General features: G+C 53.3%; 1 protein-coding gene across 1 annotated transcript in view; it reads left to right on the forward strand.

The window, feature by feature from the left end:
- Positions 1-14,864, forward strand: part of ITGA11 (integrin subunit alpha 11) — a 133,431-nt gene that overhangs the window by 101,980 nt on the left and 16,587 nt on the right. Inside the window, exons 14-21 of the mRNA XM_032175706.2 lie at positions 32-235; positions 974-1,104; positions 3,790-3,956; positions 5,267-5,409; positions 6,773-6,883; positions 10,508-10,593; positions 11,609-11,816; positions 14,633-14,731. Coding sequence (XP_032031597.1) covers positions 32-235; positions 974-1,104; positions 3,790-3,956; positions 5,267-5,409; positions 6,773-6,883; positions 10,508-10,593; positions 11,609-11,816; positions 14,633-14,731 — 1,149 coding nt within the window. The remainder of the gene's footprint in view (positions 1-31; positions 236-973; positions 1,105-3,789; positions 3,957-5,266; positions 5,410-6,772; positions 6,884-10,507; positions 10,594-11,608; positions 11,817-14,632; positions 14,732-14,864) is intronic.

Here is a 14,864-nt window from a genome sequence, read left to right on the forward strand (position 1 = left end):
CCCCAGTCTTTTTGTGCCCCTGGTTTTGCAGAACCGGTTTGTTTATAACGGAACACTAAAGGATTCACGCAGTTATCAGAATGCTCGATTTGGGTCCTCCATTGCCTCAGTTCGGGACCTCAACCAGGATTCCTACGATGACGTGGTGGTGGGAGCCCCCCTGGAGGACAACCACGCAGGAGCCATCTACATCTTCCACGGCTTCCGAGGCAGCATCCTGAAGACACCTAAGCAGGTCAGGCTTCCCCGGGGAAGTGGATGGAGCAAATGGGGCTGCAGGAGTCCCAGGAGCTTCTATGCCTCATCTGGTTCAGGATTTTCTTCCGTGCACTCTCACAGGAACGGATGCCGATCTGTCCTGGCCATGCTTCCCCAAGTGGAATTTTGAAAAGGGCATATTTTACCTTCAGGACCCTCCCATCACCCACTTTGGCACCCTCTCCCTGCTTACCTTTATGCTCCCCCAACAACAAACAACAGCAAATCCCTGGCACCTGACCCTCACTCCCCCTGAGACACGCAGACATGCAATTGCCTACCAGTGGAGCACCCCTTCTGGGCTCACTCTTCTCTGGAAAGGCTTCATGCTAGAAACCGTGCCCACCTCAAAACTGACCCGTCTCAGGTCCCATCCACTGAGGATCATCCTTTTGCCCGCATGGTTTATCAGTAAAATAGCCTAAAAAATAGACCAGCGTGAGAGACGGGGATGGGTCGCCTGCCAAGTAGCATGTATTTACACTTAACGGGGAACTCTTTTAAGACATGATATTTTAATCCAAAAGAATGACTTGAATGGTAGGAATTTCAGGTGCCATGACAGGCCATGAGAGGAGATTGCTTTGTATTGGGGAAGCTTCTCGGTGGTTTCAAACAGGCTCCCGATTGTTCCTGATTGTTCCTGCTGCTCGGGGCCGCCCGCCCCCACACTCACAGTGTGCATGCCCTCCCCCTCTCTTCCCGCTCCCTGCAGAGAATCACAGCCTCAGAGCTGGCTACCGGCCTCCAGTATTTTGGCTGCAGCATCCACGGGCAATTGGACCTCAATGAGGATGGGCTCATCGACCTGGCAGTGGGAGCCCTTGGCAACGCTGTGATTCTGTGGTTGGTTCCCCCACTGTTCCCATCTCCTGGGCTCTCCTGAAGGTCACGATGAATGCAGGGATTTTAAAGATAGTCTTCAGGATCTTTGTCTCTTGTCTTTAACTGCCCTCAGCTAGACTCACCCTGTTCTTATCCCATCTTGCTTACACATTTCCTTTTGGTGGAATCAGCGTAAATTCAATATAAATTGAAGTCCTGTCCAAAAGCCCCCGCTCTTAGAATTTGTCCTAAAAGTTATGGCTGCTCAAGCATGTCTTCCACTTCAGCTTTTCAAGCTATAACACTAGCAAGGGGCAAGTTGAGTATATTTTTACCTTCTGGGAGGACCTTTCCTTCTCCCCTGGTGTGGAAGAATGTTTATCTAGTACAGAGATTTCTTTCCACCAAAGCGCTGACTTCTTGCTTCCTTTCTTCAGGGCCTCATTTTCATGCTTCCTAAACACCCACTTATTTTACCATATGTTGGCTACTTTTTGAGCCAAAAAAAAAAGACCTTGAGTATTTTTTCATATATGTTGATGAGATATTTTTCATCATAAATATAATAACATAAAGAACATTTATAAAACAAGGGAAAAAATCACTCGGCCTGCTGTCACCTTAACAATGCCACTATTAATGCTGTGGTATATCTCCTCCCAGTCCTTTTTCCCCTGCTTATAATTTTATATAAATGCAATCATATTTGCTCTACAACTTTTGAAAGGCATTGAACAGAAATATATAACTTCACAGGGAGAATAAAGGAAAGGACAGGTTCCTGTTCACAAGAATACTACAACCCAAGGGGGAAATGTCTTCCTCCAGGTTCCCTAGAAAACAGCCTGAGGCAAAAGCCTCTGTGAATGCTCTGGGAGTGGGAGCAACCCTAGAAGCAGAAGTGAAGTCGCAAGGGAGCGCAGATGCTGAGCGAGCCAGCCTGTCCTCACCATGCTTGCTGCTCTTTGCTCAGTGTCTCAGCATTGCCAGTGTGGCATAAAACAGCCCATCGCAGGGGAAGAAGGGGGAGCAGCAGACTTGTGGCTCCTTCAGGTGCCTCATTTGTCATGGCCAGAGCATCTGCTGCCCAACAGTCCCGGTGGTGTCCCCAGCCCTCTAGGCAGCACTGGGAAGCCAGGGCCTGTGCGGGTGCAGCCCAGCTAGTGTACAGGAGCAGAGTCTGTCTCTTCGAAAGTCTGTGCTGCATGTGGGGGCTCTTAGGTCCGTGGTGGTGGTGGCGGTGGCAGCAACAGCAGCCTGGGCTTGCAAGGTGTGGTAAAGGTGTCCACTGTGTTGGTTCCAGCCAAAAAGACAAGGCAGATGACCAAGGCCCGGGGAGGAGGTACACAGAACCTAGCAGGTCTTTAAAGTCACACATAAGCTTCTCTACAGGAAGCAAGATACACATGTGCACACACACCCCTGAAGAGAATCGGTCTCACAGAAATGATTGGATCAAGCTGTAGCTTTTGAAGTCTACACCTATATGCTACCTAAATACTGATGAAATTGTGGGCCAGAGACCTCTGGGGTCAAGCCCCATAGTTCTCAAACATGACTGCCCACTAGGATCACCAGGGGAGCTTTTAAAATGTCATTGCCCAGGCTTTACCCACACCAATTAAAGCAGAATTCTGTGGAGGGACCTGGGCAGCGGTAATTTTTTTTAAACTCCCCAAGTGATTCCGACGGGCAGTCAAGTTTGAGAGCTTCAGATATAACCCACTGTGTTGACACAGCACTCTACACGGTCAAAGGACATTCTCACCTCCTCTGATCCTCACAATCCCCCATCACAAAGATCATGTGACCTGCCAAGGTCCAGTGAGGAACCCGTGGAGCCAAGACTCAAATCCACCCTTTCACGCTACAGCGCAGACGTGCTGTTCACCTTTATGCTAAGAAGAACAGAGTATTGGCACAGATCATCACGTTGAAGCTATGAAACCTCTAGGCCACTCTACTCCTATTTCTTTTTATATACATTCATGGTTGGGAGAGGCAATAGGTTTCCGTTCCTAATTACATTTGACTTAGGCTGGTATAAGGGTAAATTTGTATTTCCTTGGTTACCTGGATGGGGTAGTGTGGGGGGTGGATGGACGCTGGCTGCACGTTGGAATCACCTAGAGTGCTTTAACGCCTCGCTCTTCAAAGTGTGGTCCGTGGAAGGTTCACATCACCTGGGATCTTGTTAGAAATGCAAAATCGGTGCCAAGCTATTGGATCAAAATCTGCATTTTAACACGATCCCCAGGGGGCGTGCACACATATGAAAATTTCAGAGGCACTGCTTTAAAACCTGCTAAGGTCTGATTCCAATGTGGTTTTGCCTAGGGTGTAGCTGAGGCACCAGGATTTTTTTAAGCTCTTCAGATGACTCACATGTGCATCCAGGGTGGGGAACCACTGCTATAAAAGGTGATAAGGGAGCAAAGGGAAGTCAGCATGATCCACAGCCAGCACAGCCCCTCGGGGAAAGTGCTGAGGGGCTGCATGGAGGGGCTGTGAGGTGGCTGAGCCCCTCTTTCCCCCGTGCTCGCTCTTGCCAATCCTTTGACATCTGAAGCCCCCTCCATCCTCCACCTCACCCCCTCCAGTGGCTTTGCAGATCCCACTCACATCTGGTTCTTGTCTTTCCCCATGGTCACAGCAGGGCAGCCTGAGCCCCTGCCCCACCCCAGCTCACTGGCCCTTCTCCTCCAGGTCCCGTCCTGTGGTTCAGATCAATGCCAGCCTCCACTTTGAGCCAACCAAGATCAACATCTTTCACAGAGACTGCAAGCGCAGTGGCAGGGATGCCACCTGCCTGGCCGCCTTCCTCTGCTTCACGCCCATCTTCCTGGCACCCCATTTCCAAACAACAACTGTTGGTAAAGCAGGCCCCTCCTTTCTCCCCAGCCCCCGGCTCCAGTCTCCCCCTGCACCTTGCTCTATTTCAAAGCCTGGGCTTTTCCCGAAATCGGTGCTAAGTGCCAGGTCGCCCTGGAGCCACCTTGGATGACTACTGGATCCCATTTGATGCTCTCATTCCAAAGGGCAAAGAGGGGATGTCATGCCAGGGTGAGAGTGGCAGTGAGCAGGGGTGATCATGACAGGGAGGACAGGGGAAAAAAGAAACAGTCTGGGCGCAGGGTTTGGATCAGAACACAGGACTGATGCCAGTGGAGCAAGGTGGGGTATGGAAGCCCAGAAGTCTGCCTGAATGCAGAGGAAGAGGCAGACCCAGGAGTCCTACAGCGGGGGTGTTGGAAACCAGGAGGCCAGGTCAATGAGACCCCAGCAGCAGGGAGCCCGCTCAGAAGTGGGTGTGAGTCCACAGCAGGGCAGTTTCCTTCTGAGGGTCCATCACTTCCAGCTAAGTCTGGAGTCAGACACGTACTCGTGACAGCCCCGGCCCCAGGTGGTCTCAGGAAGAGAGCTGCGGGTTCCAGGACTGTCTGTGCTGGCACAGGAAACAGGGACTCAGGGAGTGTCTCAGCCAAGGAGCAGGACCAGACAAAGAAGAGACCAAAGGGAAGATGAGAACAAAGGCGGGCCTGGGGGCTGTGCCCCTCTCTTTCAACTTCTGTCCCTGAGAGGAGACAGATATGAGAGCCAGCAGCAAACTGCGGGGAGGCTGGAGAGCAGGAGAAGGGACTGAGCCTTTCCGGGAATTGGCAAAACCTAACTGAAGGGGAAGAGGCTGCAGGCTTTATGCCCCAGAATGGAGTCAGAGATTTGAGGATCCAGCAGGAAGGGGCTGGCCAGCCCTCCTTGGTGTGAGAGGAAGTACCCAGCAAAGGCTCTGACCAGCCCTGAGGGGGATCCCAGAGGCCAGGGAGAGACAGGGAAGGTGGAGGGAGAGGCGGAGGGGGTTGTTGACTGCAGCAAGGGCTCAACATGGCACCGCCCTGGCCCCACATCCTGTCTCCCTTCCTCATCTGCAGTGTTCACTTTCCCTCCACTATTTCCTTCTGCTCTTTCTCCACCCTCTTCCTGCCCCTTTTCTTTGTTTCCTTCCTTTACCTTCCTCATGCAATCACTTGCTCTCCATGTGGGAATTTCTCACCTACACTGGGGCTCGTGAGAGGAAAGGAACAGCTCTCCCCTGGACAGCCTGGGGGGCTTCCTGGAGGAGGCAGACAGCCTTGGATGGGCATGTGGCTCCACCTTTGTGGTCTTGCCCTCTCCCCTCCTGCAGGCATCAGATACAACGCCACCATGGACGAGAGACGGTATACACCGAGAGCCCACCTGGACGAGGGCGGGGACCGATTCACCAACCGAGCCGTCCTGCTCTCCTCCGGCCAGGAGCTCTGTGAGCGGATCAACTTCCATGTCCTGGTGAGCTGGCAGCCCCACCAGCAGAGCCCAAGCTCCTACAGGAAAGAGCACCTGCTGTGGGAGAGGCAAAGAGTCCATCTGGCTGGTTCTGAGCCCCCAGCAGACCTCAGGAAGCCAGCCAGGGACAGTGTCCCCAGACCTTGGCCACTCCACATTCCCACCTCAGGCACCAGAGACACGCTACATACCACGTCACTGGACCTCCTTCCAAAACCTCTTCGCCTGCCACTCTCAGACGCCAAAGGGAGGAAGGTGGGCTCAGTGGGTCCCGCAGAGAGAACTAGCACAGCCCCAAAGGGAGGGATAAGCAGGCAGCAGCTAACAATTGAAGGCCAGGTCCCAGAGGCAGTGGCATGCACAAAACGGGAGGAGAGACAGAGAGGGGCGCCAGTGATGTCACAAGCAGGGTAGTGGCCTGGTGCCCCATTTTATAGCTAAGGAAGAGGATGAGAGGTTTACTTCCATCCAGAGATACCAAATACCCAGCTCACAGCTCCAGCCTCAGAGATGCAAGCAGGGTCACTCAGAGCCCTATTGGCCCCAGTAGTTCAATGGCCAGAGTTCAGAGACGTGAGCAGGTGTGAGAAGGTGCATCCCTGTTAAGGGGCCCCCTGAGTTGCATCCACACCAGCAGCATCCTCATCCTCCCCACAAACTTGGAAATTCACTTGTTCTGACTCAGAAAGTCTGGGGGTGGGGCCAGCACCCCGTGTTTTAACAGGCTCCCAGGGGACTAGAGCCACTGCCTTTATATAATCAGGGATTGCAGGTTCCAAGGGGAAATTTTTCGGCAGCTCTAAGCAACCCCTTTATTTACCATCTATGCTCAGAACCAACCTGAGTGCCCCTGTCTTGCTCACGAGTTTTTTCATTCACCAATTCCACATGCTAAAGCCCTTATCACAGTGCTAGGGCCATGCTGGGAGGCACCAGGCCTATTCCTTGCTTGGGAAGGAAGAGTGACACACAGTCAAATGGTTCAAATGCTACATGAGCAGCAGGCGTAACTGATCTGAAGAGAGTGGTGGGTGGGGTGGGATGTGGGCAGGCACTGCCAGGCTTCCCGGAGGCCGAGGTGCCTGGGCAATGGGAGTCTGGCCCTGAAGGATGCATGGGAGCTTGGCGAAACAGCCAGGCAGCTAGCTTGGCATGAGCTGAGCTTGGAGCTCCTTTCGCAGAGGCACACTCTTCCCACCAACAGACCCGCTAGAAACCTCCATCCACCCGCGGACTCATCCTGAGGGGACAGGGCAGCTGCCCTGCCACCTAAGGAAGGTGGAAGTTCTATCTCAGCATCCATGGTCCTGGCTCATAAAATTACGTTCTCTTCTCCCTCACCCCTGCCCTCATCTCCACCCACCAGGACACTGCTGACTACGTGAAGCCAGTGACCTTCTCAGTCGAGTATTCCCTGGAGGACCCTGACCATGGCCCCATGCTGGACGACGGCTGGCCCACCACCCTCAGAGTCTCGGTACATCTCGGTACAGGGCACGCACCTCGGGCATGAACCCCACCCCCACCTCCACCTCATCCCCAAAGCCCAGAGCCTGAGTGTGCCGGGTACAGAGGACACCATCCCTCACCTCGTCTTCCCACCTCCTGTCCCAGCAAACCCACAGTGTGGCTCCTTCCTGCCTCCCTTGGGGCCTGTGCTGAGTATTAGCAGATCAATTCCTTAAGGGCAAGGCCCAGGCCTTCTCCCCACATCCCCAGCACAGGAGAGCACCGGGTGAGCACCGGAGAAACACAAAGAACTACTGGATGAGAAGGGACCTGAGATCTTAATCACCCACCTCCCTCCTTTACAGATGAGGACACTGGAGACCAGAGAGTGACTCTTAGAGCCTGGGGTTCTGCTTGTTAGATGACTTACTGATTCACAGAGCTCCTAAGTATTGCAAGAAGAAGTGTTTTCACTGACTGACAGAGCTCCTAAGCATTCCAAAAAGAAGCGGCCCCATCCCGCAACCACATTTTCTAATCCCTGGCTCTAGGGCATCCAAAATGTTTGACATCTAACATTCAAATGCTCCCTGCAGCTGCAACTCCATGTAAATCCCACTCAAGGAAAATGTCAGGCAGTGATCAATTCTGCTGCTGTGCTGCAAGAGCAGGCAAAAGTTGTAAAATGGAATAGCTAATGCCTGAACCTTGAGGATTTAGGAAACAACTTTTAAGCACACCACGGTGCTCTTAAGCCATTCTGTGAGGTCCAGTCACTGAGCAACATCTGTGTGAGTGACAGAGTCTGGCCAGGAAGCAGTTTCAGAATTATTCAAGTTCTTGCTTGCGTTTCTTCAATACCAGGAAAGGACGGTACAGTCCACAGCAATGCCCCTGAAAACCTCCCCTTCTCTCCTTCACACCCATCATCCCCCACAGCCCCTCCACACCCCTCTCCCCAGGCCTCCCACAGTCCCCTGCCAAACCCCCATCCTCACACCTCCCCCCTTTCTCCTAAGTCCGAGCCCCTGGGCTGGCAAAGCTGGATTCCTCGTTAGTGAGCCGGGAGAAGGGGAAAGCTGGGCGCACTAAGTCATTTTTGTCCTCTCACAGTAATTCAAAGTCACTATGGCAAATGAATGAGTACGTGGCACTCACCCCACAAGCGTGCTGAAGCCCACAGTGCAGATTAACACACAGGGTAATCCCTGCTCTGACGCCGACGATCTCCATGCAAGGTGGTAATGAGCAGCACAGGCCAGGTGGGAGGCAGTATGCACTCAGAGGACATACAATCAAGCAATCAGATGATAGGCCAGGGGGCCTTCCTGGAGGAGGCGACCTTTGGCTGGACTTTAAAGGCTAGGCAGGATTCAGACATGCGGAGACGGGGAGGACGGGCTTTTATTCCGGGAGAGCTGAGAGCATCACCAAGGCAGGGAAATAGGAAAGGCAGGATGCAGCTTCAGGTAAATCCCTTTCTCACCTTATAAAGAAAAGGTGAGAAACAGAGCTGAAAACTTTGAAGAGCAGCTAAGTTTCTAAAACTCTGGTTTATCTGGATTTCTAGCCCCCAGCAAGTGAGACACATTCTTCCCATCACTCTACAAAGTCTTACTTTGCTTCTACTAAATGCCCAGCACTGTTCTAATACCATAATATCTGGCCTCTCGGGGAAGTGAGCCATTCCATATTATTGAGGGTAACAGTTGCTTATTACATTAAATTATTTATTTTAATCAGCCACTTAGAAATTCTTCTGAAGGTCATTATATAGTTCTCAAACTTCTTAAACAGTATGCTGAGTGGAGCCAGCCATTTTTGATTCGAGACTTGAACTCATCAGGATGAACTTTGGTGCTAGAATGCCATAACGCCCCCATCCTGAACTAAGTCTCTTTCCCAGACGGCTCCGCGGAGAGCCCTGGATATGGCTTCGCTGGCTGCCATTGCAGTCGGCCTACTTCTAGCTGCAGATCCACCTTGCGGTGGGGAGCTGAGGGGCGAGATGGGTAGATCCGTGCCTAAAGCAAGAGTGCGTGGATCTGACTGAGGGCCAGAGAGTTCCCCTTCAAGAAAAGTTAATGAATTTAAGATGCACATGACTTTGTGACACCTATTTCCTCGCCCCTGATTTGGGCTGTGTTGTTGGTAGTGACAGTTACCAGGAGATATTCAGCTCCAGGCTTGAATATCCAGCTGCCTGCTGAGGTCCTTGCCCTGGGTAGCCACAGGCATTTCAAACTCAACATGCCCCACACTGAACTTCTCACTTAACCCCTACTTTTTTTTTTTTTTTTAATGGTGTCTCCCTCTGTCGCCCAGGCTGGAGTGTAGTGCCGTGATCTTGGCTCACTGCAGCCTCTGCCCGAGTTCAAGCAATTCTCCTGCCTCAGCCTCCCGAGTAGCTGGGACTGCAGCCACCGCGCCCAGCTAATTTTTGTATTTTTTAGCAGAGACAAAGTTTCACCATGTTGGCCAGGTTGGTCTCGAACTCCTGACCTCAGGTGATCCACCTGTCTCAGCCTCCCAGAGTGCTAGGATTACAGGTGTGGGCCACCACACCCGGCCAACCCCTGCTTTTATTACCGAATGCCATGATCATCCTTCCAGACACCTAAAAAAGAAACTCAGCCAACACCCTGGACCCCTTTCTCCCTCAGCCCCGACAACCTCCAGGTTCCTATTGATCCCGCCTCTGGGGTCACGAACCTATTTCCTCCTCTCATGCCCACTACCACACCGACACCAGCGTCATCTCTTGCCCGAATGTTGCGGCAGCCTCCTCAATGGTCTCCCTGCCTCAAGCCGCCACTTCTCACTCCATTCTCCCACAGCGGCCAGGGCAGCCTTCAGCATGCAGGTCTGTCAGGACACTTCCTGGCTGAGGCATTCGGCAGCTCCTTCCAGTTGCAAGGCATGACCCCAAGGCCCTGTAAACACAGGCCCCTGACCATCTCTTCCTCTCTCCCACCCCTGTGTCTCTTACTACAGCAACACTGACCCACCCATCATTTCCCAGACTCACCGTCCCGCTCCTGCCCCAGGGCCTCTGCAGCAGGCTGTCCTTCCTCCTGGACTTCGCCACCTCCACCTTGGTCCACCCAGCTACCTTGACCGTCCTTCAGAACTCTGACCCCCTGTCACTTCCTTGAAGACTTCTCTGGCTTCCTACAGGCCAAAACAGCTGTTTCTCCTCTCTGCCTCTTCTATTCCTCATGTACACTTCCTTTTGGTTTTTTTGCACATTTTACACTAGTGACTTGTTCATACACCAGTCTTCCCCATGAGCTGAGGGCAGAAGCTGCATCTTTCTTGTTTTGTATCCCCAGTACCAAAGCCCTTGCCCACACACAGTAGATGGTCAATAAATGTTGACCAGAACTGCTCTGCTGGGTGAGTGGGGGTGGGGGTTCTGTGCTAGCAGCTCAGTTATGAACTGGAGGGGAACCAGGAGGAGCTGAGTTTTGAGCCTTGTTTTAAAGAGGGAAGCATCTATGGAAAAGCACAAGACAGAGCGGTGTGGTGGCTGGGGACAGTGCAGGAAAGCCAGCCCATGTCTAGTGTGGTGGAGACAGATGCTGGTGTACATTGAGGGCGAGGGGCTGCGGGTCCCTACCCAGCTGCCCACACCTGGCTCTCCCTGGCCCAGGTGCCCTTCTGGAACGGCTGCAATGAGGATGAGCACTGTGTCCCTGACCTTGTGCTGGATGCCAGGAGTGACCTGCCCACGGCCATGTGAGTTGGCTCCTTCCACCCCCACCCTCGCCCCTTCCCCTTCACTGCCAGAGGCTCTGGGGCTCCTGGGGCCCTGGATTGTTTCCTGGACATCCTCCTCACAGGCAGCGTGGATTAAACACTGGACTTGGAGCCTGCGTTCTAGCCCAGGCTCTGCCACCAACTCCTGCATAACCTCAGGAAAGTCTCCTCTGTAACATGAAACTACTAGTCTAATCTAATTTCAAATTTTGTTAAAAAAAAGAAACCCTTTCTTCGGAGCCCACATTACAAAACAGATGAAAGGTAGAGACAGGGGACTTGGAGTTCTGGATGCTTGTCATCCAGCCCCCAGATGAGGTGACCTCTAGGCCCGCTGGCTGAACACCTAGGGCTTTCCAATCCTTCTGATGGAAAGATGCCAGGGACACCAGCAGAGGGTGAGCAGGGGACCTACAATCCCCTGGAAAAGACAAACGAACATGCAAGGGAAGGTAATGAACAATATCCTATTCTTAATTTACGTAACATATTTTCCAATAATTTATGCTCAACTTTGATCCAACTATGAGATGATTTAGATAGAAAACGTATATACCATGACATAGATAATAAAGAGAAATAGCACATTCAAAACTTGTAGAAGGATAATGGAGCATATATTCTAACCAGCTAGGCTAAAATAAGGATTATCTCTACATTAGTGCTGAGCTTCCTGGCAGCCAAGGCCAAAAGGGAAACACGATGCGTGGAGTGGTGATGCGTGAGTGGTGAGGTCAAATAAGAGCTCTGGGTTCAGCAGAGGGTATGATCTCTATGGTGGGGACACCAAGGGCCTTTGAAATAGGAAGTGGTCTTGAAGGGTGAGCTCTTTCCAGCCCTGCCATCCATTTCCCCTCTTCTCCCAGTGGCTATTCCCATGAGCAGAGGCCAGTCAAGTGCCCACACCCACCTTTTTGCCCCAACCCTGGGGCTCCTCTCTACCCCTGCTTTCCTCATTCCATCTGCCCAATCTCTGGTGGTCTCTTGTTCTCAGGGAGTACTGCCAGAGGGTGCTGAGGAAGCCTGCACAGGACTGCTCTGCATACACGCTGTCCTTCGACACCACAGTTTTCATCATAGAGAGCACACGCCGGCGAGTGGCGGTGGAGGCCACACTGGAGAACAGGGGAGAGAACGCCTACAGCACAGTCCTAAATATCTCGCAGTCAGCAAACCTGCAGTTTGCCAGCTTGATCCAGAAGGTAAGACCTCAGTGACCTGCCCAGACTGCCTGGCACAGAGGAAAAGGAAGGCCAGGTGGGGTCCTGGCTACCTGTTAGAATCACAAGAAAGCTGGGTGCAGTGGCTCATGCCTGTAATCCTAGCACTTTGGGAGGCTGAGGTGGGAGGATCACTTGAGCCCAGGAGTTTGAGACCAGCCTGGGCAACATAGTGAGACCCCATTTCTACAAAAATATATAAAGTAATTACATTAAAAAAATCACAGGAGAGCTTTAAAAAGCCTGCCCCCAGACTCCTCCTCTGGAGATCCTAATTGATTTGCTCTGGGGTTAGGCCTGGCATCTGGAGGCTTTTAAAGCACCCTCGGTGACTTCGGTGTGCAGCCAGGGCTGAGAACCGCCGGCACTAGGGGAGTCTGAGCCCTTTGGGAACATGGGGAGGAATACCCTTCAGCCCGACTCCTGGGCCCTGGTTAGGGGCACACACACCATGCAGGTTCCACCAGCCATACACACGTTCTACCAACAGTGCACCCTGCGGGCTTGCTCGGAAGGTCCTTCTGACAAGAATCAGAACTGGTTCTTCCCCACATTAAAACTTCTGATCACTCCCAGCTGCTGTCAGAACAAACTCCAGGCTCCTCATTGTGGCATTCAAGGCCCATCCCACCCACCTCCTGCCACTTCTCCCCTAACCGTGCCATGGGCCACCTTGTTCCCAGCATGCCCTGCTAGTTCCCACCATGGCCCCCACTTGGGACTCCTCTCTCCTCTGCCCAACAGGCTCCTGCTCCCACTTGGTGACCATCCACATATTGCCCACTCACGGCGTCCAGCACTGTGCTAGCACTTGGCATGCATTTAACCCTTGCAGCAACCTCAGGCACAGCAGTAGTGGTGGTGGTAGTGGTGGTGGTGTCCCCATTTTACAGAGAAGGAAACTGAGGCATAGGGAGGGGTTAAGGCCTGCCCAGGACCACACAGCTGGTGAGCAGCAGAGCGGAATTCCCACCCCACAGCTGGCGCTTGAGCCTGCGCTTTGTGACAAAGCATAGTCCTCAGCCCTGCTCTCTGGGGTATCTTTCCCGAAGCTCTCCAAGGCCACAGGCGGCCCTCCAGCCCGCACAGCATCTGGCACAGCCCTTCATGTGCTCTGAAGAAACATCAGTCTCCAAGTGCTGGCCTCTTGAAACCCTCGACTCCCAGGTGGCAAGAGCCCTGTCTTAGCCATGTCTGTGTCCAGAGCTGGGCACACAGAAGGCCCTCAAGACAAGTTTGTGGAGTAAACTCAGACATCAATGTCATGTGTGGGTGTTGGGGGGTCCTAGGGCCCTCAGACACAGCCTCTGTCCTCGAGGATCTCAGTGTCGATGTGGAACCCAGTGTGCAGGGCAAGACAGGTGCTGGGCCAGTCTGTCCTCTCCACCCCAGAAGCGCTGCCCAGCACCCCTCCCCGAGTGCCCCCCTTGCTTGCCACACACACAGGAGAAGTTCCTCTAGCCAGGAGGGGAAGCTGAGTGGAGGGAGGCCACCCCAGGAAAGCGAGGAGCTGCCTGCTTGGGTCCCCCCTTCCTCCTCAGTGGGCGCCCCCCTCCTCAAACAGACCTCAAGGCCTATCTGCAGCCACAGTCCCTTCTGTCAGGCCCAGGCCTGGGCCCCAACCCCACTCCCTCTCCACTGCCCAGAGTGACAGCCCAGGCTGATGGTGAAGAGCCCACCTGATGGTCTCTCGAAGTCCCCTCCTGTCCAGGGACTTGTGTCTGTCTGGATTTCAGGTATACAGAAGGAATCAAGCCCCACACCAGCATCCACCTTCCCCTGCTTCCCTGGCCTAGGCTTCACAAGCCAGTCTCATGCCTGCTCCTAATCCTGGGGAGGGAATCATGGAGATAGTTTCTGTGGCTCAGAAGAGCTTTTGGAAATGAGTGGAGGTAAAGAGAAGTCAGAGACACGTTCTGTGAAGTGCTGTGTCCCCACACACGGCAGGTGGGATGCAGGGCTAGCCTGGAGTCGGCCTCCTTCACAGGTGCCACCACCCATCCCCAACCCAGGTAACGCTCATGGCTGCGAGGTCAGCATTCCTCTCCTCTCTCTCCCCAACATCCAGCCAAGGGGAACTCTAGTAGAGAAAGCACCCCTCTCAGCCAAATGCAGATGTGTTAGTCTGATCACCCACTTTTTGCACACACGTGCAAAAACACAGCAGCCTACATATTCATCCTGGGAAACGCACATGCTCTGTGTGCATGCAGCAGGTACATGCACACACATGCACTGACATGTAGACACACACAGTCTCCACAGACACATGCTCACATCCACACGGGTGCATGCATGCCCAGAGACATGCACAGCCATGTACCCAGGTAATGCCCAACAGTGCAGAGAACACAGCAGGGACAAATAATCGTCGTAACAGTAGCTGCCACATACGAGTGATGACAATAGGCAGGGCATGGGATAGGCACTGCATTTATGTGCATCACGTCATGTAATCCTCATAACAACTAGATGAGATAGTTACTGTCATCCCCATTTAACAGGTGAGCAAAATGAGACGCATACATGAGCCCCTGCCATTCTCCCCACCCACTGCCCGACAGCCTCTGAGTGTGTCCTGCCCCGTGTCATGTCAAGTACCAGGAACCAAGCCACACCCCGGCCTCTGGGGCCTCTGGGGTCTCAGACATTAGAAGGGCTGTGGTCCAGACTTCCCTGGGTATCAGGGGCTGAGGCAGCCCCTGCAGAGTGTGGTGCAGGCTGGGGGTGAGGGAGCCTGCAGACCTGGTCCCATGCCCCACCTGACTGCTGCCATAATGTCTGCCATCCACCTCCAGGAGGACTCAGACGGTAGCATCGAGTGCGTGAACGAGGAAAGGAGGATCCAGAAGAAAGTCTGCAACGTCAGCTACCCCTTCTTCCGGGCCAAGGCCAAGGTTGAGGCTGGGGACGGTGTGGGGGAGGGCCAGGGTGGGCACTGGGAGGCACAGGGAGTTTGGGGAGGGCGGTAAGAGCAACAAGAGTGAACACAGAAGACCAGGGAGGGATGGGAGGCCTGAGGTAGCTTTT

The sequence above is a fragment of the Hylobates moloch genome, unplaced genomic scaffold (assembly GCF_009828535.3).
Source record: "Hylobates moloch isolate HMO894 unplaced genomic scaffold, HMol_V3 SCAFFOLD_14, whole genome shotgun sequence".
Classification (NCBI taxonomy): Eukaryota; Metazoa; Chordata; class Mammalia; order Primates; family Hylobatidae; genus Hylobates; species Hylobates moloch.